Source organism: Lepisma saccharinum, chromosome 23, assembly GCF_977018435.1.
Source record: "Lepisma saccharinum chromosome 23, izLepSacc3.1, whole genome shotgun sequence".
Taxonomy (NCBI): Eukaryota; Metazoa; Arthropoda; class Insecta; order Zygentoma; family Lepismatidae; genus Lepisma; species Lepisma saccharinum.
Genome location: NC_139251.1, coordinates 55,012,315 through 55,039,395, shown reverse-complemented (window position 1 = coordinate 55,039,395; position 27,081 = coordinate 55,012,315). Strand labels below are relative to the sequence as shown.

At 40.0% G+C, this 27,081-nt stretch overlaps 1 protein-coding gene across 1 annotated transcript in view; it reads right to left on the bottom strand.

The window, feature by feature from the left end:
* Positions 1-3,263: 3,263 nt before the first annotated feature.
* The window catches only part of LOC146005410 (hemolymph lipopolysaccharide-binding protein-like), a 48,251-nt gene continuing 24,433 nt past the window's right edge, over positions 3,264-27,081 (bottom strand). Inside the window, exon 4 of the mRNA XM_083144648.1 lies at positions 3,264-3,463. Coding sequence (XP_083000774.1) covers positions 3,294-3,463 — 170 coding nt within the window. The 3' untranslated portion in view covers positions 3,264-3,293. The remainder of the gene's footprint in view (positions 3,464-27,081) is intronic.

Sequence of the window (27,081 nt, the reverse complement as noted above, 5' to 3'; positions counted from 1 at the left end):
TAATAATTTGTTGCACAACATAATGCAAAAGCTCTTGCATCATAATTTGTTGCATAATATTGGGTAATAATTTGTTGCACAACATGATACAATAGAAATAAACCAGAAGTAGGCCACAAGTGGGCAACAAGTGGGCCGGAAGTGGGTAAACCGGAAGTGGACCGAAAATGGACCGGAAGTAAATATGTGTGGGTGTGGGTGGGTGTGGGTGGGTGGCTCTTTGGCTTAGTTTTAAGTGTAGCAAAAACAATATCAAGAGGGCCATATTTTTAACAAGCTTATGGACAACAATCTCACAGATGTAGCTTTTGTAAGTGTAGGCAAATCAATCTGAGGGGGGTCATACTTTCACGGGAAATTCCCGAGGGCATTTTTACAAAAATCTTGGGTTAGACAGAGTACCACACTTGAGCAATAAGCTCATATGCACATCTTGAGCTAGTTTTAAGTGTAGCCAAGTCTGCCTGAGGGGGGCTCATACTTTCTCGGGTTTATAATAGTACCAATACAACTACTAAATTGTTGTTTTAGACACTTATTGAGAAACATGCGGAAATTTCAACAACTCGTATTTCCACTGTGTATTGCCTTTTACTCTTAACGTGTTGAATGCTACTCTTGGCTTCTCCTAGCGTGTACATTTGCCCCCTTACAGCTTATACCATCAATTCTGTATATGCTGGATATGTATATATGTGTGTGTGTGTGTGTGTTTGTATATTTTGCATATTCTATCCGATAAAAATATCCCACACTTACCTCTAACACGTAAACCAACGTCTAGATGTCGCTATGACTTAACCAAGAGGTATGAAAGTAGCACATAGTTTTGTGTTTTTCAGTGAGAAGAAGTAGGAGCGGAAAGGGTAAATCAAAGGAGCTCAGTGACCTTGAACTTGGTCTAGTTAGCAATTCTCACATTCGGACGAAAAATCGATCAGATACTTTTCAGCCCTTCTTAATAAGCAAGTAAACATGTGACATGATTGTGAAATGGAAATGTGACGGAACAAAACCACGATTTGCCAGTGAGCACCATGACTTTACATCCAGAATTTAAACAAATGGGGTCCCAAGGTTGAGCAGCCGCCCACAAGGAAAATGTTACTGCCGTAATGCTAAGCCGTGTAAAGAGCGACGCCACTGGCCTTGCTTATTGGCAACACTGTAGGTGGGTGATGTGATCTTGACTGGGCTGTTTTCGTAGCGTTTGCTTTAGTACATTGCACAACAAATTTGAATACATTTTCTGTCCTTTAGATGAAATCATGTGATTTGGACTAAACACAGGACACAGAATTGAAGTGTGAAAACCGTATGCTTCTATCACGTATCATTTTCATTGGACAGCCACCTGATGCATGTGTGAAAGGCATATTACAATATACTGTACAGTAAGAAAGCACAGTAACAATACCTACAAACATGACGTTGTGGAGCATTTGCGCTTGTACATATCTGTAGGGGTCTCCCTGATGATAGACCAACAATAGTCAGCAAGCATACTGCCGTTCCAACCACTTTTCAAACACAGCAATGTCCTGGTGGAACCTTTCCCCATGTTCATCACGGACTGCTACCAGGTTTTTCTGGAAAAAGTCCACATGTGAGTCCAGAAAGTGTAATTTGAGGTACATGTGGCATCCCAAGATATGGAATCAGTGCACCACGTCACGAACAGTGATTCATATTTGTGTGCTTTGACATTACCCAGGAAACTAGAACACAGCAACTTGAATGTCTGCCATGCTGCATTTGATTGGTCAGAAAGTGTAGAATCAAACGGCTCTAATCTGTGTGCCAACAAACACACCTTCCTTAACCTTTGCCTCACTTAAGTGTGGGAATTTCGTCCAGAGGTACCTGAAAGCCTGGCCTTCTCGGCCTAGTGCTTGAACGAAGATTCTCATCAAACCAAGCTTGATGTGTAATGGGACAGAAATACATTCTGATTGGTTGTTTATATTAAAATAACTTCTCTCTCGTTGCCGCATCCCACATTTTGGGGCCTCTCAATTAGATCTCGCGATATGTTCTTGATGCCTGCAGTAGCGGCCAGTGTTTACGGACATAATGATTATCTCTGTCCCGACTGTCCGACTCACAGAGGAAGCAACAGTATTTCATGTAACCTTCTTGCATACATCTTATCTTGTCATACCAATGTATAATTTCGAGCATTCATTCTTTGTAACACAGGAGAAACACGCTTTCGGCTATTGTACCTTACTTTTCTTATGTAACTTTCAAATTTTGTGTTTTGGGCTAAATTATACGTGATACACGGAAACGAGTTGCAGATTCGTTTCTGTCATGCACAAATACATTACAATCACACATTTTCATCTAAAGGACAAATTTCGTGTTGTGCAAATCAGTTTTATAACAAGAATAACGGGCGATTTTCAAATGCCGTACAAATTCCACAAGCAAAATTACTAATGTACTCGGAACCTTTGATCGTTAGTTAGCGGAGTGAGCAAGTTCTTAGAATATCGGTTACCGATCCGGAAAGGAGCGTCTCAAGGTATCGCTCCGCTCCGGAGTGAAGTGAACCATTTCCTAAAATTTCGCTCCTCGCAAAACTCAACAAATTAAAAAAAACGTAAAGCGCTCCCTTTTGTTTGCACCATGCCATGAAGGCGTACCTATAGGGGGGGGGGGGTGGAGTTAGGGACCCACACTTTCATGTTCACGGCCGAAGGTGGGGGTGATGTGATCAGGACCACGCCCCTGGTTGCCTTTACCCCCAGAGTTTCCTCCAGGTACCCACTTTATAGGACGCTGGGTGGGCGCCGGAGCCACTTGAACAGGTGGAAAAAATCCCGGTTCTCCCCGCCGAGGATCTAATGAGAGTCTCTCGCATGGTAGTCAGACGCCCTAACGACTGAGCTACCGCGGCTTTAAAAATTAGCTAAATATAATTAGAGAATTGAAGTTAATTAAGCTGCAACTCATATGTTGTAAGTCCAAACTTTATTGCTTCATATTGAACTATGAAGTGATTCAATATTAAATTATGGTAGTAAAAAAAAATATTTTGTTTCGATTAACTAGCAGAAGTACGTTCATCCCAAATGGTCGTCTGCATAATAAAGGCATTAAATATATTTTAAGCCTATGATATTAATTCGTAAGAAAAAAATAATTGAATATTAATCACATCATGCTACAACACATTTTTATGATAAAACAAGAAAAAAGGAAAAAAAAGGTATTTATGGTAAGTGAAAGTAGAGTAGAAATATATTATACATCTTTAACATAATTTTATTTTTAAAAACTGACAAAATTTATTTGCTTTCATTTTCATACTTTTCGCACAGAAACGCTCTTAGGACGTCGCATTCAACGTCGTTCAGTTTTCCTTGAATGTTGATGGACCCGCAGTCTTCAGTAGCGGCCACATTGCTGCTGGGCTCACCCTCTTCCCAAGAATTGTAAATGCCGTACAGATCCTCTCCTACAAAAAACAGAAATATTCATTTGATGTAACCAGTAGTTTCCAAATTTACATAGGTCCTCCGGTTAATGTAATGGTCAACATTAAATGCCTCCATTTAATCATGTAAATTATATAAACTCACTCAATATGATCTCAACTCCTCGTGACTCCAAGGGGTGTAAACGGGTGACGTCACGATACAGCCTAGCAAAACCTTCTCCAATACTGTATCCACACTTCTTGGTGTGGCCCTCCCAAAACGGTCATTTTACATTACAATAACCCAACCGCCTTGGCGACGCCAACCTACAAAAACGAAACCCCTTTGGAAAATAATAGAAAGGCAGAGGAAAATTTTAAAATATAATCTTTCAGTAAACTCTGTTTCGTGCTTTGGCTCCTTGTGGTGCACGACGGCAAAGCAGCTGGGAGGTTATTTCCAATGTTGCATAAAAGGGCTAAGTTGTGAGCGCAAGACGGGTCATTGAGGTAGAAAAAGGGCTCGTTGGCGTTCGCCTCCACGAAAATACAGTGCATTGTTGTAAGCTGTTTTGTGCTCTGGGGCTTGTATATTTTGTGATGTAGCATTTCCTTTAACATTTTTGCTAGCATAAATGCTAGGTAAATGCTCCCAAAATATTATTGCAGAAACTAGTATACACATAAGCATTTCATCGAACATTACGATTAAATTTTGCGATTACAGTGTATAATATATACAGCACGAAAATCATCTTCGAGCTCCATCGAGTTACACCATCTACGTTGAGTGCACGGTGTTTACAATTGAAACAACTAAAATATTCTTCCATTCGTGTATTGTATACTTCATAAAGTATGTATCGTAACGCCCCGCACCTCCACCACGTAACGCAACTCCCATGCTGTAACAAATGGGATCGAACCAAGAACCTGTAGATTGAATTGGGTGATGTAGTTATTTCTCATTCATCTCTCAGACGGTTATCACTCGCTTGGCCTAAATGTGATAAATGCAAGAGGTTACATTTAAAGGAATGGCGATAGAAATTAACTTAGGTTAGATATGGGTTTTATACTCTCCATGACTGAACCGATATGGATTGGTTTAGAAAAGGATATTACTTGCCTTACAAATAGTGTGATAGTTCCTACACTTGTCCTCTCAAATGTCACTGTCTGACCTCCCCGTCAGACATCGATTCAATCACACACCATCGTCCAATAATCGTTCTCCACTTTGCTTCTCTCTCACAATCCGCAGATCTTACTCTCTCTCGTATTCTCGCCAACTGCTCACACCTCCTGACAATTCCAACACTCATGCCACATACGCCTTCCATGCCACCTGACCTTTGCCTGATTACTTATTCAGCATTCCTATCTCTGCTACCTGCTATGCTAAGACTTTATATTTCTTGCCCAATACCTTGGGTACGATACGGTATTTAAACAACATTGATTGATTGATTGATTTAGTTTATTTTACTTCGCGTTTTGTGCCTCTTGGCTAATTTACGAAGATGGGGATGAGTGATGAAATGATGAAATTGATGAATGGACATTCACAAACAAACAAGCCCGACCGGGATTCGAACCCGGGACCCTTGGTGTCGCAGCGAGGTATTTAAACAACGTCATTGCTTTGTACCTAAGAACTTTTTAAAGCAAGCGTTATTCCTCTCGGTTCAATAGTTATTGTCTATTTAAAATGTGAAGTTATACATTGTTTACATCTCACGCGGCCGCCATTACATCTGCACTCGTGCCCTAGAGGTCGCTTCTGATTGGTTATGCTACGAAATATGCTATGGAAATAGGACTGATTCTATCCTTAAAAAATGCCATGTAATATGCCATAAAGTTTTCTGTTTACACGGTAGCATTTTGGTCATGGCAGAAATGTTAAGAAGAATGCAAAGGACAAGGTTTTTTTTGTCTAAAGCGGGAAAATAATGCATGAAATAATACTCGTTAGTTTTTTTGACTGCAGCAGGAAGTGTGTTGCTCGTAAGTATGAAAACACCAACAGCGAAGAATTTGCCAAAGATGAACATATTACCAACGACGATAAAATCTGTTTTATGCCACTTGAACGACATCTTAAGGCACTTCTGATAAAACATAAGAAATACTTTTTCTCTCCAACAATAACAACATGTAATACGAAAGATAAACATAAATGAAGAGTATTTGAAAATAAAATTCTTAAGAAAATATTTGTACATATCTAAAAGGGAGGAGGAGACAGGTGAGTGGAGAAAGTTACCAATATAGGTATATATGACGCCCATTTTCACGGTTATTGTACTTAAAAGTTATTTTTTGTGTTTAAAACACTACTTTAGTGACAAATATACCAAATTTTTACTCTAAATATGAGAGCTTTATGCTTACTTCTCAAATGATAGTAGTGATGATTTGTCGTGGAGCTGCTGCAACAGGTTGGTCCATTCTAGGGTCAGAATCATATTTCCAAGTACTTTCATTTTGTTCCGTCCACCGCCTTCCATGTCTTAATTTTAATTCCCTGACTTACCTGGCTTGTCTGACAGAAAATAAAATATTTTAAATCTCCAAGGCAACGAATACAATTGTGCACAGAAAGATTCAATTTCTTATTTTTAGGACAGTTCCCATGGTAACGTGCATCAAAATTATACATGGAATGAACATTTTCCACTTACCCGATAGAGAGGGTCGAGCTGGTTAGATTGCCTAAAATCATTGATTTATCTTCAATAGTAAAGAATATATGAGCGTTTGAAATTTGGATAGTTATACTACAGCGCCTTGAATAACGTAGTGTGGAAAACGACCCAAGAAACTAGTTCCCCAGACGGATGACAAACATAGATGGCATTGCGATCGGACCAGGTGCTAATTTTATTATGAAAGTAATGCGTCTTTGTTAGTTTTTGGAATATATTGTGTAGATTTGTTTGTCTAGAAAGGCGGTAAGTGAATTGATGGAAACAGTGATATTTGTGGAGGGATTTGCAGTCACGAAATGACATTAATTTGGAAAGAAAAGTAAAATAAAATTAATAAATAAATAGCATGCGTAACACAAGAAGAAACATCGCAAAGTGATTCCGGACGTCAGGTGTTGGATTGTGTACTAGAGTTTTATTTTTCTATGTTATTAGAATATAAATAGTATCCTGAGAGATATTTCATACCGAGGCGACAAACCACAAGTGTCGCTTGGAAGCGAGCAGTCGGTAATCAATGCAGTCTTTCGAACCGTAGGGACAAAAGCTCTGACTGCACCGTTTCCTCAAGGAGATTTTACACCAAAGCGACACGCGACAAACGATACGAGGATTTCACACCAAAACGACACGGGTCCTTCGGTCCAAGGCAACTTCCATACCGAAGCGACACATGTTGCTTGGAAACGAGCCAATCAAGAGCAACATTTCACATTGTAAAGGCATGACGGGCAGCACAGCCCAGCGTTCGGTTGGTGAAATCCTCAAGCGATAAGTGTCGCGTGCCGCTTTAGTGCGCAATATCCCTAAAGCAAGACACTCATTGCATCGCGCATGCGCGAACAACAAACCATGGCAACACGTTGCAAGCTATTGAGGAAATGGCCCAGTTTGAGCGACACACAAGCGACAAAGCGACACGTGTGGCTTATCGTGTCGCCTAGATCTGGGTTTCGCACAATTAGCAGCAAACGCTTGCTAATAGACTGAAGTGCCGCTTCAAGGCTGTCGCTTGCCACTTAGTTGGGGACTCCCCCTGTAGCGCGTCGCTTCGGGCTGAGCCCCCTTCTTTCCGACCGAAAAAACAAGTAGCATGCGAATAAGATATACGAACGTGTCGTTTGCTGTTTCGACCCTCATGTGCAATGAATGCTATTTTACAGTCTGGAAGTGTGTGTCACTAGTGTGACAGTGTGAACATCCCGTGTCGCTTGTCCCATTGGTTTGAAAGTTTCCTTACACTCATGTCGATGGCACTAAGAAAGTTTTGTGGGGTTCCCCTTGTCGTTTCATGGAATCATCATTATCATCATCGCCGCGATTAGTTTAAAGCGGAAGAAAAGAGACAGTAAATATCAAAAATACAAATGCTTCAGTGTGTTTATCTTTAAAAGAAATGATGATGATGATGATGATAGTAATGAACCTAATTCATACACAAAAATTTAGTTACCAAGAGCATTCCACGCGTATTTTTTCTCCCGTATTATTAACGAAAGTATGACGATAACAGGACGTGGTCGACTGTCTAGAATGTTCGTTAATATCTTCGCGACCACTGTACCAAATATCATAACAATTATCACATCCATAGAAATGCTTCATGTAAAAGAATCAGACGTTGCAGCGAAAACTCCATTTACTTCCATTATAATACCAAGCACCGGGTCCAACACCAGCGCCTCTAGCGGATCATTTTCGAGTGGAACCAGCCAGAGAGCGCAGAACCGTGCCGTTTTCCACACTACGTTATTCAAGGCGCTGTAGTTATGCTGCCAAATGTACTCCGTAAGTTAGTTTTCAAATGTTTCGACAATGGAAATGGACATTTTAAATCTCCATGGCCACGACTACAATCGTCAACAATTATGTTTCAATTTCTCTTTGTTAGGATGATTTCCATGGTAATGTGGCATGAAAATTATGCATGGGATGAAAATTATAGATTGAAGGTATGCAGAGGGTCGAGCTGATTCCATTGAGTGTAAAATCATTTTTTTACCATCATTAGTAAAGAAGATATGGTCGTTTCAAATTTGGATAGTTCCAAAGAGGGTATCGGTGGAACTTCATGTGTCGGACCCACAAGTGACAAGGAGGATTGAATGAATCTTTGAAAAGGACAAATCTTGAATTTTTTCACCTGGACGCTATTTCAGCCACTTAAGATCATTGGTATCGGCGAGGAGAATTCAACCGATACTTACTGATACTGATTCATTGATATCGGCGCACCCCTGATGGCGTAGTGATATTCCGCGACGAGATTAGGTAGAGAGCAGACGTGTGTAGCGAACGCTCCCCGAATATTCGTCAAGTAGAGTAGAATGAACACGCGGAATTTACTTTCTACAGACAGGTGAATACATTAACAGCAGAAAGAGAAGCTCTGTAGTCGTGAAGTTAAGTGAACGTATGTAATTTCTTAGACATTCCGGTCAAAGGTTAAACACTTTGCAATTTTCTTTTGCAAGAGTGCAGCAAAGGCCGACCAGGCTTGCCATTCACGAATGGCTGAGAGACATAGTGAAATTGCGCGTTGTGGATGTTTTGAGTATCGAAGTAGATTTCATGAAACACCAAGTGTTTGTTAAAGTAAGTACCGAGCAATTCTGCAATGAAGTAATAGGTAGCACGTTGCACGGGAACATTCGGTTTTTTCAGACGATACGGGAGAATGTGAAATTCCAGTACACAGAGCCGACAAACCTGTTACAATCGTTCGTATTCATCTAGTTCCAGTGGAATTACCAGAAAGTGTTATAACAACTGAAATGTCTAAATACGGTATAGTACAAACAGTACCGGCCGGATCAAGAAAGTGTGGGGTGTTACCCCCACACCCCCTATACGCCTTCATGGCGTGGTGCTAAGCACAGGGGAGCACTTTACCTTTCTTACCTTTACAAGCAGTACGAGTTGAAGTGTATTCCACCTCGCACCCCATTCCTGTGAGAACAGGCAGAAAGATAATCCGCAAAATTCTACAAAAAACAGTGCCTTCTTATACCATGTTAAATGAAGAGCGTTATTGGACAACGTATGAAGGGCAACCCAAACTATGTTTCGGATGTGAAGGCCAGGATTATCTCCGGCATAAATGCCAGCATAGGGTGGCAAGGTCGACACGTATACAGGATACGCTTCAGCTGTGGAAAATACACCAACCAATCCTTCACACCCTTACACGTAATCAACTGTTCAAGACCAGAACACCATCACCATTTTGCCAGTACCGTCATATCGACAGGCCAATCCAGATGACCACAAGGAACAACAGGAACAGATGATAGTCACTAAAGACAACGAACCAAAGGCAAGTACTACGATTCCCAAATCTACACAGTTAAATCAGCAAGAAGATAATGCAAGTGATGGTAACAAGGCAAGTGTACAGGTGGGAATGAATCTATAGATTCCAACTACTCTATTCGAAATTCCGAATCAAAACTCCCAAACCCCTACAAGTTCGATGTTCGCAGATGCAGAATTTCCAGAACCTACCCTAAAACAACCCGCTCCAGAGCCACCAGGAAAGCGAGGGAAAATGCTACAGACCATATGACCTTACGTCCGAAGAAACAAAAACAGGATGACGAGGTAAGTACAGAAGCAGAAGTACAGTTTAAGTCCAAGAGTGAAAAACCTATTCAACCGACCCCTCCATTAGGAAAAGAGGAAAAGAATTTAGAACTCATAGGGACAGGGACAGATAAACCAAGTGATACGGAAATGCATACAAATCTTGATTCAGGTATCGACGAAGAGATATGAGTGATCTTGTCCAGCGTCAAAAGTGGAACAATCGCGAAGATTAAAGTATTGACAATTATTAATGCATTGCTTAAAACAGATCCTTACATCCATAATGTACATATTCACATTAGCAACTATTAACCTTAACAAATTACAAAGTCAGAATAAACTAATGGCGTTAAACGATTTTTTGACACAGTCAGATATTGATATAGCCTTCTTACAAGAGGTAGGCATTGACAATTTTTCGTCTCTGGCAAAGTACAATGTTCATAATAATTTTACGGCCACATATCAAGGCACGGCAATAGCGGCCCATCAAAGATTTGATATACATAGTGTTACCATTCACCCATAAGGAAGACTAATAAGTGCGGAATTAGGTCCTTTGTTTTTATGCAATGTATATGCGCCTTTAGGAAGTCATAATAAGCACAAACGAGAACATTTCTTTCTACAATCCTAAGTCCGGAATTGACATCGCATACATTAAATGCGTTAGTGTTAGGTGACTTTAATTGCGTCCTAAATAGGCAAGATCAATAACCTGGTTATAATTTTTTTCGGGCACTCTTTGAATAATTCAATTTTGTTAATTATTAACAAAAGGATTACAGTTACACGATGTTTGGAGTTGTAAACGTGGAGACCAACAAGGATTTACACTTTTTACAGCTCAAAGTTCTTCACGCATTGACCGATTTTATATAGCGAAGGGTTACAAAGAAAATTTGCACAGTGTAAGTGTGTTCCCCGTGTGCTTCAGTGATCATAGTGCCTTAATAGTGAAAATAAAATTAGAACAGAACAAACCATGTATGGGAAGAGGATACTGGATGCTAAATTGTTCAGTATTGGCGGATAAACATTATGAACACTTAATAAAAGAGGTACTATTATCGTATGAGGGAAACAACTACGAATCATATATTTCGGACTTCTTTACATTGCTAACGTGTTGCGGAACATTTCTTAAGGCGAAATAATGCATTTCTAATTAAGATAATGTCTATTTTTTCTATTTACGAGTACTTACTGTTACTTGTTATTTCGAATCTGTAACACATTATGGCCGTGATAACGTACTGGTTTAGGGGGCGTTCTGAGAGTGTTTTGTCGATTTATGCAGTGTTGCAACCTTGTTCACCGGAAAATATCTACTTTCGTGCCCGGATTTGAAATTATGCTAATACGTCGCATTTACGTGTAGAACTTGTAAAATAACCTTGCGATTTACTACGTTCATTGTCCATACACAGCAATTCGGAACCATCTTTCTTTCGCAATTCGTTAATGCTCTTCCTTTACGCACAACACTCTTCCACCCTTGAATATTGACGTCAGACGAGGAATGCCTACGTGGTTAGGTTAGGCCTGTTAGGTTAGGTTCCATTAGCATAAATACAAAAAAAAATTAATATTTTCGCTAAGAGACGCGTTACCTTGTATTGCCTAACATGAAAAAGGTCTCTCTTGTGACGTCAGAACACAATGTTGCTACAGTGTTGTGCGATAAGTGACACCCATTCGGGGAAAATGGCTTGTTCCGTGGAGATGCTGTTCTTATGGTAGGGTTACGTTACGTTAAGAAAACATAGTTTATTTAGTTTTTTTTTTATCGATTTCCATACTTGACCGCCAATTATTACATGCAGATTCGTGATTAGGAGGTCTCAATTAGTGAGTAGGCGAAATTTCATAGCAATTGGAGAGTGTTCCGGTATTGTAAACGCGTTCCAAAAAAAATTAAAAATACTGTACACGTGGTTCTAGTGAAAACACGGCGAGGCTGAAACACTGGGTACGGGGTTGCATCATCTTAACACACGGAACATTGCATTCTCATGCAGAAAGCAAATGGCGGGAGCAGAAACAGCGTGTCGGACAGAGATTTTTGCAGAAAACAACACGCATTCATATTAAAATGGATCAAATCTATATTCGGGAACTTCCACAACACTAAAGAAAATTATTTCCGTAAGTACTTTCTCCTGTAAATTTGAAGGAAATTTGAAGGAATCCGTTTCCCTCATACGATAATGTTACCATAAAAGACACTTGGCTAGAGCTATACCGCGTTTGTTACAACCTGTCCCGCTTCCCGCGCTTGCTGATCGCTGGCTTTTCTAGCAGAAACCACGCGGCGTTGCTGCTGCCTACCGCGTGAACCCCGTGCTGGGGAAAGCCGAAGTCAGGCTGTGAATAAAATACGCGGAAGTGCACAAATATACACAATTCCCCTTCCTGAATGTGCCAGCTAAGATGACACTAAACACACAAAGGACACAAACAAATATCACCAGAATAAATTCCATCCTGGATACTTTAAAACGCACACTAATCACACAAAACAAGCTTCTTTACAAGACACAAACAAAACACGTGAGTTAGACCGGATTGTGGCAACAGCGTCTACGTAAGCGCCTCTCTTCTGCCTTCCATTCGCTCATCGCTGCCCAGAGCCATCGCTAGCGCGGGAAACGGGACAGGTTCTAACAAACGCGGTATAGTTAGGCGTAGATCACCCATTAAGACCCTAACAGAATGGTGGGAATTCATTATTAAACCAAAATTTCGTTATATTAGTAAAATGTAAAGTGTAGAGAAAAGTAGAGATCTTAAAAACATGTATAATTTTTACTATGCTGTTTTACATGATTTACAAATGTTAGCACTACAAGGAAATGTATAAAAAACAAAATTTCTGACTGTAACATTTACTTAATCGAGCTATTACAATATGACTGTTTGTTTTTCACCGAGACTTGGCTAAACGACACGGTGATAGAGAGTGAATTTACATTTTTAAATCATTTCAATGTATTTAGAAATGACCGTGCAAGTCGTCGTGGTGTAGGAGTGATGATCTGCGTTAATGTTAAATGGAATTGTAAAATACGAAGATACCTAATCAAGGACTGATAAATTATTTGGATAGAACTCAATTTTCAAAAAACCAAAAAACTGCTCGTTGGATCTATTATCGCCCACATAAAAAAAAAAAAAAAAAAAACATTTTCATCCTCGAAGCATGCAGGGATTCGGTATTAGCAGCAATAACAAGTGGTGATATTATGTTATTTGGTGATTTCAACCTGTCCATCAATTGAGGAAGCCCAAATACGCGAACTATAAACTGCCAAAATTATCAGTGGTTTATTGATACGTTCATTCACGGAATTGGGTTAAACCAGTTCAACATGTATAAAACACGTGCAGAGAGTAACCTTGACTATTGGTGAGCCCAACTTAAGAGTTCAGTATGGGGCTTATGGGGACAGTGTTGCCGCATGGTGCGCAGTGGAAGAAGGCTCCGGCGTGCATCGAACTTCTGCTGTAGTACACGCCGCAACAAAAGTTAGTGATTAACGGAACGGGTACTGTTCAATACAAGAATACAAATCCTTTCGCCATGGTTTGATGGGAAGCTGTTCTTTCATGCGGCTATGGTACAGAGTAATGACGGTCCATGGAGGGAGATTTGCAAATAACTTTTCCCGAATATACTTGTCATACGTCTTGCTGTCCATTTCATCATGTACGTTGGCCGTGTTTTTTCCCTTTAAGTCCACTTTTTGCACAGAAAGGCTAATCGGGACTGGACCTACAGTTTAAACTGGGATCCGAACCACTATATGCCTCCAAAGGGTATCAAACCAGGACGTTACCACTGTGCCATCGGGGAGGCCTGTTTCACATTTATCGGCACACTGTCTTGTTTGAGACAAAACCGTGTTCATTACCGGCATGCACCAAAGCAAATCTCTCCCCCCGACCTGTAAGTGCTCGCAAACAACTCGTAAGGCCTCTATTCGTTTTGCACAGCAGCAGCTCGACAGTCATAGGCGGGTCTAGATTATTTTTTTCTGGGACGTGCACAGAATATGCTCTAAGCATTACGTAATATTGGAAATATAATGTACAGATTTGCAACTTATTCGACACATCAAAAAGTGCCCTTATATCAGTGTTGTGCCCAGTGTTTTCGAAGGGGGAGGGGGGTAGTACGTATACTTTTTAGTAGCTGTCCTCATATGCCATCTTCTCCTGCTGTTGACCCTCTTCTTTTAGGAATACTTATCCAAGGGAGAGTTATGACCAGCATATACGCCCATTGGACACGTCACGTCATTCACATCAATATAATTGCAAGGGTTCGTTCTAGGTGTAATTTGTGGTCAGATGAACTAATCGGAACTGAGCCTTCAATGTATAATTCATCCTAGAATGTACCTCCACCAGGAAACTGAACCCAGGGCCCTTCGATTATAAGGGGATAGCATTAGCAGAATTTCCGTCGTCGCATTATAATCAAGTGATCCAGTGTTCGATACCTGCTGGAGGCACATAGTACTTCGTATCTCACATAAAACTCTAGGTCCAGTTCCAACTAACCTATCTGCGCATAAAATTGGACTTAAAACTCAATCAATCAATTATTAGTAGAGGTGTGAAATAAAAGGAGTTCTATTGTATTTTTACTCATATGAAGGATAATTACAGAAAGGAGACTGACATTCTTTTAACTATCTAGGAAAAATGGCTCTATCATTTTTTTTTATCTTTTAATATAACGCTCTCAATACTTTTCATAATACTTAGTCATCATTTTGGGAGGGGCAAGTGAACCTCCTCCCGAAAAATCCGGCAATGTATTATATACAATATGCCTGGGAAGTTTCGCCGCACATCGCCTCGTATTAAAGTTATATTCGAAGTCGTTGGATTTTGCGTACCTCTTGACGTTTTTTCTGCTCGTTTGGTGTTGCAAGAGGACCTTTAATCGCTTCGCTATTAATTTTGTAAACAGTTTTGAACGAAATTCCACTCGTTTCAGCATTTTCGCTTGCAGTCCAACTAACACTTTTACCGGGATTTTTCTGCTTGAAGTATATTTATATTTATTACAATTTGTCTCTCTTTACTTGTAAGACTCTGGACACTTTTATGCTTAATAATACCACCCCTTGCCATTTTGCTGTTGTAGAATAATTATAATAATAAATTCCTTCAAGAAAAAAAAAAAAAAAAAAGTAAAGTGTTCCCCTGTGCATAGCACCACGCCATGAAGGCGTATAGGGGGTGTGGGGGTAACGCCCCACACTTTCTTGATCCGGTCGTGAGTGGAGGTGATGTGATCAGCATCACGCCCCTGACCGCCTTTACCCCCCAGGGTTTCCCCCAGGTACCCATGTTATTCGACGCTGGGTGGGCGCCGGGGCCGCTTTCACCGTTAGAAAAGTTCCCGGATTTGAACCGGCCGGGGATCGAACCCGGGACCTTGAGCATGGTAGTCAGACGCGTTACCGACTGAGCCACCGCGGCCACCAAATTCCTTCAAGAAATACCCAAAATGAGAAAGCGCGTACGCAAACAACAAACCACTTGACCCCCGACAGGAGCCTATTCACGAACTTTTGCCTGGCCATTCCCCGCCCCCTTCCCTCTTCCCAACACGTGTTTGCAGCAAGTGGCAACCGTCGGACGGCTGTTAGTTTTAACTCCCCAAATCGCGGTAAACACAAGAAAGGAAAACGTCTTGTTTTGATGGTCCGAATTACAAAAGAAGGTGTAAACCATCAAAGCCTTACATTTCCTCTGATTTTTGCTTATTTATTTTTCTCTCTTCGAATGATAACGACTTTTGTTTCTGACAGAAACACACTTGTTTAGGGGTGGTGATCTCAAAAGTAAAAGCCCATAAGGGCCCATACTGAACTCTTAACTTGGGCTCCACTATATGTACTGGCAATCCTGCCTGATATGCAGGTAACTCCAGGAAAACATCTTCTAACCTCTGACCATGACTCACTCGACGTCACAACGCACCTACCTATCATGAAGAAAGACAAGGAATCCGTCAAACGGAACCAACCCCCCTCACTACCACCTATGTCGAAAAGCTCCATGGAATGTCATCCAGCGTGCGCTCAATGTCTACCCTTGGTTTTTGTTGATGGAAGAGGAAGTGAACGAAGCCGTTGATAACTTTGTCGAAATATTGCATGCCACGATAAAAGACTTCGTACCCACTGCGAGACCAAGATCTACCAAATACCCCGTCTGGTTCGATAGAGAAGTTCTCTTAGTGTTAGAAAATAAAAAGAAACAGGCTTGGTACCTATGGAAGCAGCACCCTAATGTTCACACTCACGGTACCTATTGTGACATCAGACGTCATTCAAAATACCTTCTAAAAAATATAGAGAACATATAAATAACATAACAACTGAATGTACTACAAACCCAAAGAGATTCTTAACATTACTAAATTCAAGAAAACAAAGCCCACGTATACCTAAAGAAATTGTTCATAATACTGATATTGCTAGTGGAGAAGAAAGAGCCGAACTTTTCAATGTTTTTTCATGAGAACTACTCCCCTCCCTCAGTTTCCAACCCTCTCCCCCACTTAAATGCTGTCTGTCCTCACACACTATCTTCAATCAAAACGTCCCCCAAGGAAGTAAAATACCTTCTGCTTCATTGCCCCTCCACCGGTCCCTAGGTCCAGATGAAATCTCCACAATATTCCTGTGTAAAACTGCCGACCCTTTGGCTCTTCCCCTGTCTGCCTTACTCAACAAATGTTTCTCTGAGGGTGTGTTTCCGAAAAACTTCAAACGGGCCAACATTGTGCCCATTCACGAAACTGGAGATAAGAAATGTGTAAAATCCTATAGACCAATCTCACTTCTATCGCCACTATCAATTATTTGTGAAAAAATAATCAAAAACAGGTTACTTCAGTTTACGTCACCGTATATTAATACAGCACAACATGGTTTTCTTCCAGGCAGCTCTTGCCTAACAAATCTTTCCGTCTTATTTTCGCATGCTGCCAGAGCTATTGATAATAACTCCCAACTTTACACTATATATTTTGATACTTCGAAAGCCTTAATCATAAATTTCTTCTACATAAATTATCATCCAGATTTAACATCCATGAAAAATTTATCTCTTTACTGCAGGACTACCTTCATGAGCGTGAACAACGTGTTGTTCTTTCAGGTACCTCTTCTAACTTACTTCCCGTTTTGTCTGGAATTCCTCAGGGGAATGTCTTAGGCCCACTCCTATTCCTTCTGTATATGGATGACCTCCCTGAAAAACTGTCCTCCCTCCCAATCAAAATACTTTTGTTTGCGGATGATTGTAAACTCTTCAAGGAGATCTCATCCCATCATGACGTGACGATTCTTCAAAATGCTCTCACAGAATTTGAATTTGAACTAAACCCTCAGAAATGCTCTTTCCTTACTTTTTCCTTAAAAAAGAACAAAGTGGTGTCTGCTTATGCTATTGAAAACAATTCAATCCAAAAAGTTTCCACTCAAAAGGACCTAGGTATTATCATGGATGAAAAACTCACTTTTAATTATAATATTATATATAGCTACCACTAAAAAAGCCTTCTTGGTCTTCTGTACAGCTTTAATGAAGTTCAAAACCCATCATCTCTTGCCTTATTCTTTAAATCTTTCATCTCGCCCATCCTTGAATACTGTTCCCCAATTTGGGCAATGGCCTCAAAAAACAATCTTACCAGAATAGATTCTGTTCTCAGTTTCTTTCTTGCAATTGTTCAAGAATACCTTCTTTTCGACATGTATCCAAATCAGACACCATGGCTGCTATGAATATTCACTCTTCATCCTTTCGTCGTGATCTAGCTGACATGAAATTCTTGTACAAGATAATAAATGACAAAATCAGAACAGATATCCTAATCAGCGAATTCACACTTAGGGTACCCTAAAAGCAAACGCGCAACCTGCAACTTTTCCACAACCCGATCACTAGGCTATCCCTTCTACAACGCTCCTAGTTTTACAGGTTGCCAGAAATCTACAACAAACTTCACCTGGATGTAGATATTTTCCTTCCAGAACGTAATTTTTATGTATTACTGACCAAGAACATGTAAATCTATCCCATCTTGTTATTATTTTTATCTTTTGTTATTTTTTGTTTCTGCTTTATGTTGTTTCAGTGTAAAATTACCAAATAAGACTGTATCTGAAACTCTGAGTAAATAAATACATAAATAAAAAAAACATTAACGAAATGAAATCAAAATTACTCTCTATAGACCGAAAAAAGAAAAGCATCGTGAAAATAAAAAGCAAAAAGTTACCCTTGGATAATGATGAAGAGGCAAATTTATATCATATTTTACATGAACATAGACAGGTTAAACGTCACATAATAACAGAGATAACAGATGACATAGGAGAGATTACAACCAATCCCAGAATAATTCATAGCACATTTTTACAATATTATTCAAAATTAATGGGTCAAGCTCATAATCCCTTAGAACCAGATTGGGACTTTATGAAACAAGTAACGGAAAGACTCACTGAAGAAGAACGAAAGGAAATTAGTAAACCCTTTACGAACACCGAAGTAAGAAATGCAGTTTTCAAAGCGACCAGAAATAAATCAACGGCAGAGGAGGGTTTGCCCTCAGACTTTATCAAACCTTTTGGAATCTCTTTGGGGATGTTTTCACGCAATGAATCAACGATGTATTACAGGGGGTGAAATTAGGGTCCTCAAGTCGGACAGGAATAGGGGTATTCATTCCAAAAAAAGCGAAACCCAAAGTGGTTACCGATTACAGCCCGAGTACAATTCTAAGTAGTGATATTAAGATTATTAGCAGATGTATAAACATCCGCCTAATACTTTACATGCATAAACTAATAGGGGACACACAATATGCATGTCATCCTCAAAGAACAATTCATCATTTATTACAAATTATTGGTTATTATTACAACACAAAACCAGCAAGTTAAGAAAGCAATTTTATCAGTAGATTTTTCAGAGGTTTACGATAGAGTTAGTCATAAATATATGTACCGTGTTTCAAAGGCTTTTGGTTTCGGAGAAACCTTTATAAAATGGATACAAAATTTGTACGGAAACACTCAATTGAAACTTAATGCAAATATAACAACCGTTCGAATTGAAAGAGAAAATGCAAAATGTAATTGGAAGCAAATATGGAATAATGTAATGGTGAAACATCTAACAAATAAGACATTATCTATATGGTACGAAGCAGTAGCGAAGCGTAGTCTTACGAAGGAGGCAAGCAATGTTTCAGTACAACAAAACATGTAGTACAATGGCACGCCAAGAGGGGGATTAGAGGTTTATAGCCTCATTGGCCCGGTCGCTGGATTTGTCAAAATATCATAATAAAGTGATGGTTCTAAAAATAAACCACATGATCCTCAAACGTCACATTTACTTTCGAAAAAAAAATCGCATTCGGAGTCAAACATTAAAATAAAAAGTTAAACACAAACTTTAAAAATTTCATTTCAAACCAAAGAAACACATGAATAGACGATGTACTCACCACAATAAATTCCAAACTCCTTTGCATATATAGGAAATTTCCCGCTATCGAACAATTCAACAAATCTTAGGGCCTCAAGGTTCTCAAAACGTGAAGACACTCCCATGCTCTTTCCACAACTGGAAAGCATCCACGCAAGATCACTTTGGAAATCTCTGAAACGACCGAAAGTGATACCAACCTATTTCCTTCATTTTATCCCTCATGGGAAGGAAAGATATATCAGTATGGAGATAGAAATTAAGCGGTGGAATCAGAATCATTACAGCAGAAAGAGTATATACATAATATTTAAGTAATAAAGTGTCATACAGAGGCGGGGCCGGGGGAGGGTTGGCCCCCTTTGGCCCAGTATTCCTAAGAAAAGGAAAGTCAAAGGCAGGAAAATATGACAAAATGAGGAGACTACTACAAAAAATCCTGGGATCACCAATTGTGTCATAATAATAAAACTTAAAACATGTTCTTGTGTTCATAATGTGTACAATGTATACGATTTAATTGTGCTGTGTAAATATCAGTAGAGAGTTCTTTTTAGATAGCTTTATTTTCACCCCAAGTTTTATTCAAAAGCAGTCAATTTATTGAATATGGTTGTAAAATTTGTGAAACAGCTCACTTGAATTACTGTGTAAATAATTTGGCAGTTGCAAACACTGGTGCGGTCAACACTTTTGACGTAATTTGAGCTGGACCGAGCTGGACACAGGGTGCAGACCAAGGTCCGTCGAATCTTCCCTCCCTCCCTGGGGAAACTCTTCACGGGGGTGCAGACATTTCACTTCCTGGAAACACAAACCCCCGCCCGTTACCATCTCGCCCGAACTCCCAATATCCATTTTTTTACGCGTTTTCCAATTCGCGAAATCTAAAATAAATTGTAATATAAAATGATATATATGGAATTTAGAACAATGATAATAACTTATTTTAGTTATTTTATGACTAAGAATTATTTTTATATTCGCGATCTTGTTTACGTGTTCATGAAGACAAATATTCTTTACTCGTAGTTTTGGTGGCAATATATCCTTCTGCTTTCGGTTGAGCTCGGCTATTTTCGGGAATAACGCAAGCTCAGCAAGCAGAGCTTTTGGTATAAGCGTTGTGGACGGGTTCCACTCGAATTTCACGCTTCGCCATGTGACTCTTTCGGGTGCGTTATTTTCCCGCAGAGCAGCCGCAAGCATTGAGGCTGGTGCTTGCTACAGAGCTGCTGAGGGAGTTTGCGGCCGTAATTTTTCGCGAAATCGAGTGCGATGGAAACGAAATAAGGCTAAAACATTAAGTACATTAAATGATATTCGAATAATGCAAGCAGTGCTTGCATTGCTTGTACTATATCTTCGCCTCTGGTACGAAGTGATTCAACAAGTAATTGTACACCAAGGTAACTTAATATACTATAAGGTAGCGCCATCCGAAAATTGCCGATCATGCACGAACGCGTGACGTCATGTGGGAGGATCGGTTATGCTCGGTTCCCCTTCGGTTATGTTCGTTCGGGGCTTGGCAGAAGCAAACGGCCGCTATCATTTCTATGCGAGTTTCAGAGAGGGAAAGTGTTTCATTACTTTGAGGGGTAAATATTAGTTATCATACTTCGGGATGGTATTGAGGTATTCCTTTAATGATTAGTAACATAATTAAAACATGCTACTTTTAAAAGAGGGGAAAATTGCACATGCAAAAGTATTGTAAAAATTCATTTTTCTGAAACATGATCGATATATTACAAAGAAGGTTGTCCGTGTTCTAATTAGAATTTCAGATTTCATCATTTCATAAATCGTATTATGATTTTAATAAGAAACGTTGCATGCTAAAGAAGAATTGCATAGTGAAAGAGTTACAAAGAAAGAATTGATTGACAGATTTGGTTTATTTTTGCTTTTCTGTCTATTTTTAAATATGAAAGGAAAACCCATAAGAGGATCTCTTTCTTTGTTTCCACAAGCCGGCCTCCTTGGCGTAGTGGTTAGCACATCGCCCTTCAACGCCAGAGATTTGGGTTCGAATCCTGGCTTGGGCATCCCTATCTTCGCAAATTAGCCAAAAGTGGCACAAGAAGCGAAGTAAAATGAAGCAAATCAATCAATATTTGCTTTCACATATACTATCACATTTACTAAATTCTCAATTTTCCCATTAAGGACAAATCAATATCTTGCCCGATTGGATTCGAATCCGGGACCCCAGGCGTCGAAGCGCGATGTGCTAAGCACTACGCCAAGGAGATCGACAGAGGCCTCCGAGGTACTACGGGCTCACAGAACGTCACAGGAGTACTATCGGATTATAAATTATGGATATTAGAGTTTGGATAATAAATAAATAAATTATATAATATATAATCTATAAATAAAAAAACACCCGTTCTTTATTTATAGAATCTCAAAGAGAGCGATAGTTTGCCAAACTAAAAAATAATCCTATCTTCTTCTCACGATAATAAAAATAGAAGGCATAATAAAAAATAAATTGGTAACTATAGATTGACACAGAATTGAATAAGCTGAATTTTGATGTAACTCGTTTTTATGTGGTTCCACTGATTAACTTTTAATTGGAGTCCAAACTTGAATATCCGTAATTTCTAATCCGATAGTAGTCCGGTATAATCTATTTACAACATTTAACACAACGCACTACAAAAACCTAATATTTAGTTTTCTGACTAAATAGTTCCTTCTTGTTCATTCAGAACGTTGCAATCATTTCCAGGAACATTTCAAATTTTACATAACATCAGAAAGTATTAAAATTATACTGATATATTTAAAATCCAATCTTTACCATTCACCATAATGTAACTTTATTTTTGAAGTTATCAAGTGAAAGAAGCAATATACAATCTAGATAAAATTTTACTCTGCATTTGATACTTACTCTAAATTCGAAAGAATTCCCAACCTTCTTCATATATTTATTTACTGTACAATAATTTACGTACGGATCAAAGTTCGACATGCAAATATTTTTTGAAAAGTTTTATGTGGAGGAAGAATAATGAAATAGTTTGTAAGATAGTAGTTTCAGACTTTGAAAACGCAATTCCAGTTTGTAATTTACAGATATTTTTAATTTCTCTGGTTGAAATTTGGCTGCAAGTTATCGTTGTCATAGTTCTAAAAAGTATTTTTTCGTATTAAGAACTTTACATACAAACGCGTGCAGAAGATGAGTCTATGAAACACTTTGAGAATATCGATGAAAATATCTTAGTTTAATTAAACAATGAAGGAGAAAAGTTACATGAACTCACAATGATTGACCGTGCAAGTGTACGAATTATTATTCGTTAAAGGACTTTGTCCGCAGATTTTCCATTTCCATTCCCATGTGTGTCTGAGTTGTATAACCGGAAAATATACTCCAAGGCTGATATGCGACACACATTTGTACATTAACGAAGTAACTTGCATTACACTAATCTTAGATCTTGCTCTTTTTGACAGAAATGTACTACAAAGAAATAATGTAACATCCATTGGTTTATATTGAGTACAAGGGTACAAAATTATTCACAATATATTTGTGAAATACCAAAATTGAACAAAGTTGCAAACATTTTAATGATGGGTGTAATATTCACTTATGCAATATTTACCATCGTGAATACAACGCTATGTAACTCGAATTGAAGATGTACTAAGTGAATTTCATTTCGAATAGCGTGAAAGTTAGTACACGATCTTCGAAATGCCCATTTCCGACAACGTTTTTCACAATAATGTGAACATACAAATCACAATCAACATCGGTCTGCGTTAAATGAAATTGTTAATAATTATAAATCCGACTTACATAAAATGTACTTAACAAATCAGTTAGGCTCACTACGTACTTCGCACTAGTTGAACACATTTTCAAGATATTGATGACTTCTCTTGTAGTACTGTCGGTTAGGTTACGTTCTAGATTTTGAACTTTTTTATTTGGTTAAACCGGTTGAAAGAGGTTGTTTGTAATCTTTAATTTATTTGCTTCATTATACAGACATGTGTTTCTCCTTTTTAAAGGATAGAATATGTTTTCCAACAACGAACTATTGCTTGCAGTTTGTGTATATACCTTCATCTACACTATCTGGCCATTCGTCACCGGACACCTGGAACGAGTACTTTAATCCGGTTTCAGGAGTCCGTCAGTATCGTGTGAGGCCACCTTTCGCAGCAAGTACAGCCGCAACCCTCTGAGGAAGACTGTCCACCAAATTGCGATAGGTTTCGACGGGAATGCTGCTCCATTCCTCTTGCAAAGCGGCGAACAACTCTTTAGTGTTTTTTGGGCAGTGTGGCCTGGCTCTCAACCGGCGCTCCAACTCGTCCCAAAGATGGTCAATCGGGTTGAGATCAAGACTTTGGGTGGGCCAATCAAGTTTTTGCACACCCATATCCTCGAACCACGTGTTGATCACACCTGCCGTATGACATGGGGCATTGTCGTGCTGAAACAGATAAGGACCACTACCGAATTGTGCCCACAATGTCGGTAGCGCAGAATTGTCCAGGATCGTTAGGTATGCATCTGCATTCATGTTTCCACGCACTAACACAAGGCGACCAAGACCATACCAGGAGAAGCACGACCACATCATGCTGCTTCCACATGCCTTTGGTTGGGTGTCCGGTGACGAATGGCCAGATAGTGTATATGTTTTTCACTTTTTTGGCAGCATAGTCTTTAGCCTGTTTAGGGCACGTTTCCTTATTGCGTGTCTTTCGTAGCGTACAGCTCTGCAAACCTTATCAGCACGTCCTACAAGCGAAGCATATTGTGAAGATAAGTGTTTAGGAGAACTACACCATTTCCTCGATTATTTGGTACTAAAGTAATTGGATGTAATTTTAGCGATGGCAATACAGTTGGCTTCAGCACGTTCTTTGGTGGAAAATACAGAAATTCTGCTTTTAGATCTCGCACATAGTCTTCTTCACAATAATTGGCACTGCACACTTGCATTTTTTACATTTCGTCTACAAGCATGAATCCACTGTTTACTTACGCAATTATCGACTGGAAATCTATGATATTTTATGTCAGTTCCTTTAGTTTTCTGGTTATAGTTTTCATAGCTTGCTACAGCACAATTAGACATGATTGCAGTCTAGAAGTACAAAAATACAATAAAAATAAATCGAACGCTACAAAATCAACAACCTGCTTGTTCCGATTTAGCTAAATGTACCCCTCACCAAACTTACTGCACATAGCAACGAGCACCGTCAAACCCGATCCTCCCAGATGACGTAATGCATACGTACTTCACATAGCAACGAGCACCCCCTGATTGTACACTGTAAAAAAAAATACACTTTCTGCACACCTTTGGAACACTTCCTAGAAACTACTTTTGATCACTTCTTGTACACATTAAATGTGCACAAGAAGTGTACAGGAAGTGCTTCAAAAGTGTACAAAAAGTGCAGCAAAAGAAGTGTGCAAGAAGTGCTTCCAATATAAAGGTGTCCCAAAAGCAGAGGTGGTCACCCTCCGGAGGGCGACCCTCACGAGGGCAGACCTCACCCTCACCCTCACCCTCCGAAGGCTTGTGAGGGTGAGGGTGTGTGAGAGTGAGGGCGAGATCGATCCGTGAGGGCGAGGGCGTGTGAGGGTGAGGGCGAAGCCGAGCCGTGAGGGTGAGGGTGTGTGAGGGTGAGGGCGACTGGTGAGTCGTGAGGGTGAGGGCGTGTGAGGGTGAGGGCGAAGCCGAGCCGTGAGGGTGAGGGCGTGTGAGGGTGAGGGCTACCTGTAAGTCGTGAGGGTGAGGGCATGTGAGGGTGAGGGCGAAAGGCGAGTCGTGAGGGTGAGGGCGTGTGAGGGTGAGGGCCATGTCAATCCGTGAGGGTGAGGGTGCGTGAGGGTGAGGGCGAAAGGCTAGTCGTGAGGGTGAGGGCGTGTGAGGGTGAGGGCGACCTGTGAGCTGTGAGGGTGAGGGCGTGTGAGGGCGAAAGGCGAGTCGTGAGGGTGAGGGCTTGTGAGGGCGAAAGACGAGTCGTGAGGGTGAGGGCGTGTGAGGGCGAAAGGCGAGTCGTGAGGGTGAGGGCGTGTGAGGGCGAAAGGCGAGTCGTGAGGGTGAGGGCGTGTGAGGGTCAGGGCGAGGGCAAGGAAAATCCGTGAGGGCGAGCCGTGAGGGTGAGGGCGAGGCATGAAGGTGAGGGAGATTGAACGAAAACGACCACCTCTTGTTTAAAGTTGGATCCGAACTACAATGTGCCTCCTCCACCGGGTCTAGTAAGAAATAGGCTTTAATATTTTTAATTCGTTTCATGGTGTTTCTAGTCCAAAAACGCATTTTTATATTGCCTATAAATGCCTATTAGGTGAGTGCCTATTTTGCTTAATCGTCCCTAAAATGCCTATTATGCAATTTTTGCTTACTTTATCTTTGTTATGCGCCTTTGACTTTCCCTATGTTGCATGTAAGCCTTCGTTGACGTTGAACTGACTGAAAGCCTCAATCGGGGTAAGCAAACTGGACAACCTGTTAGTGACTCATCATATATGTGGACGTAACGACGCCAGCTCTCCCCTTCTTGGTCTAAGATGGTGTTCTAAGTCCACCTAATCGGGACTGGACCTACAGTTTAAAGTGGGATCCGAACCACTGTGCCATGTGCCTCCACCTGGTATCGAACCCGAGACCCCTTGATTACAAGGCGACGACGCTACCAATGCGCCATCGGGCAGGCCCTTCTCCCATTCTTTTTTCCCCCTGAAAGATTTGTGGGAATCAATTAGTACTCATTTGCTTTGTTGTGCCTGTGAAAAAATGTGGTTGTATGAGGAGGTATCATGTGTTTCAAAATGACAAGGATGTGACAGCCAGAAATGTATTAATTAGTGGCGTGCCAAGAGGGGATCGGTGGGGGTCGTAACCCCTCCCCTTTGCTCCAGTATTATTTTTAAAAAGTGAAAGGCAGTAAATGATAGAAATTACTGCGAAAATCCTGGACACGCCACTGGTATTAATTAACAATTCATCTTCGCAGGGAATTGTGAATTAAAGTAATTCTGATATAAAGAACTTGCACTAACCATTTGGCCAATTTGAACAAATATCCCAATTTCGGATGGCATCCCATTTCGCCTAACCGCCTAAACCGGTCGGAAGGGGAAATGAGGGAAATTTTGATCCAAGTAAACACCAAACAATTCCCAACATGTGCCCATGCCAAATAGTCAGGTGTTGCTCCGAAAAAGGAGCATTGTCACACAATCCAGCAGCCGGGGGTGTTTGTTATATTTTCTATAAGATAAAGGAAAATATGACTCCATTTCTTGGTCTATCTTTTAGTAGGCAGAAACAATCCTCCACTCGTCCCCCTTCAATCTCTGACTTTAGTCGGATTAGAAACTCTAAGCTGCTTCATTGACGCTTAATGTTCTGCTTGTTCTTGTTTTATCTAACCTAACCAGGTGTGCGATATCAAGGATAACTAAGAATGACTTTCATAACTTGCACCGGAGTTCGGGTATTTATTTTGGTTAGAATAGGCAGAAAAAAAAAACATTTATAATGTGGAAAATAGGCACCAAATTAAAAAAAATAGGCACAATAAACAAAAATAAAGTGGGAAAGTTCCAAATAATTTATCTCTATAATTTCATTTTAAAATTAACATGTAAATAACATATTTACTTTCATTTCTTGCCTTGATTACACACAACCACTATTTTTTTTTTTGAACATTCATTGCTAGCCGTCTGTCAGAAAGAATGATTTTCATAACGAGAAAATGATCTCATTTGACCTCCCATGAAATAGGCTATTGTAAGAACTGGATTCATATCGTGAATGAAATATT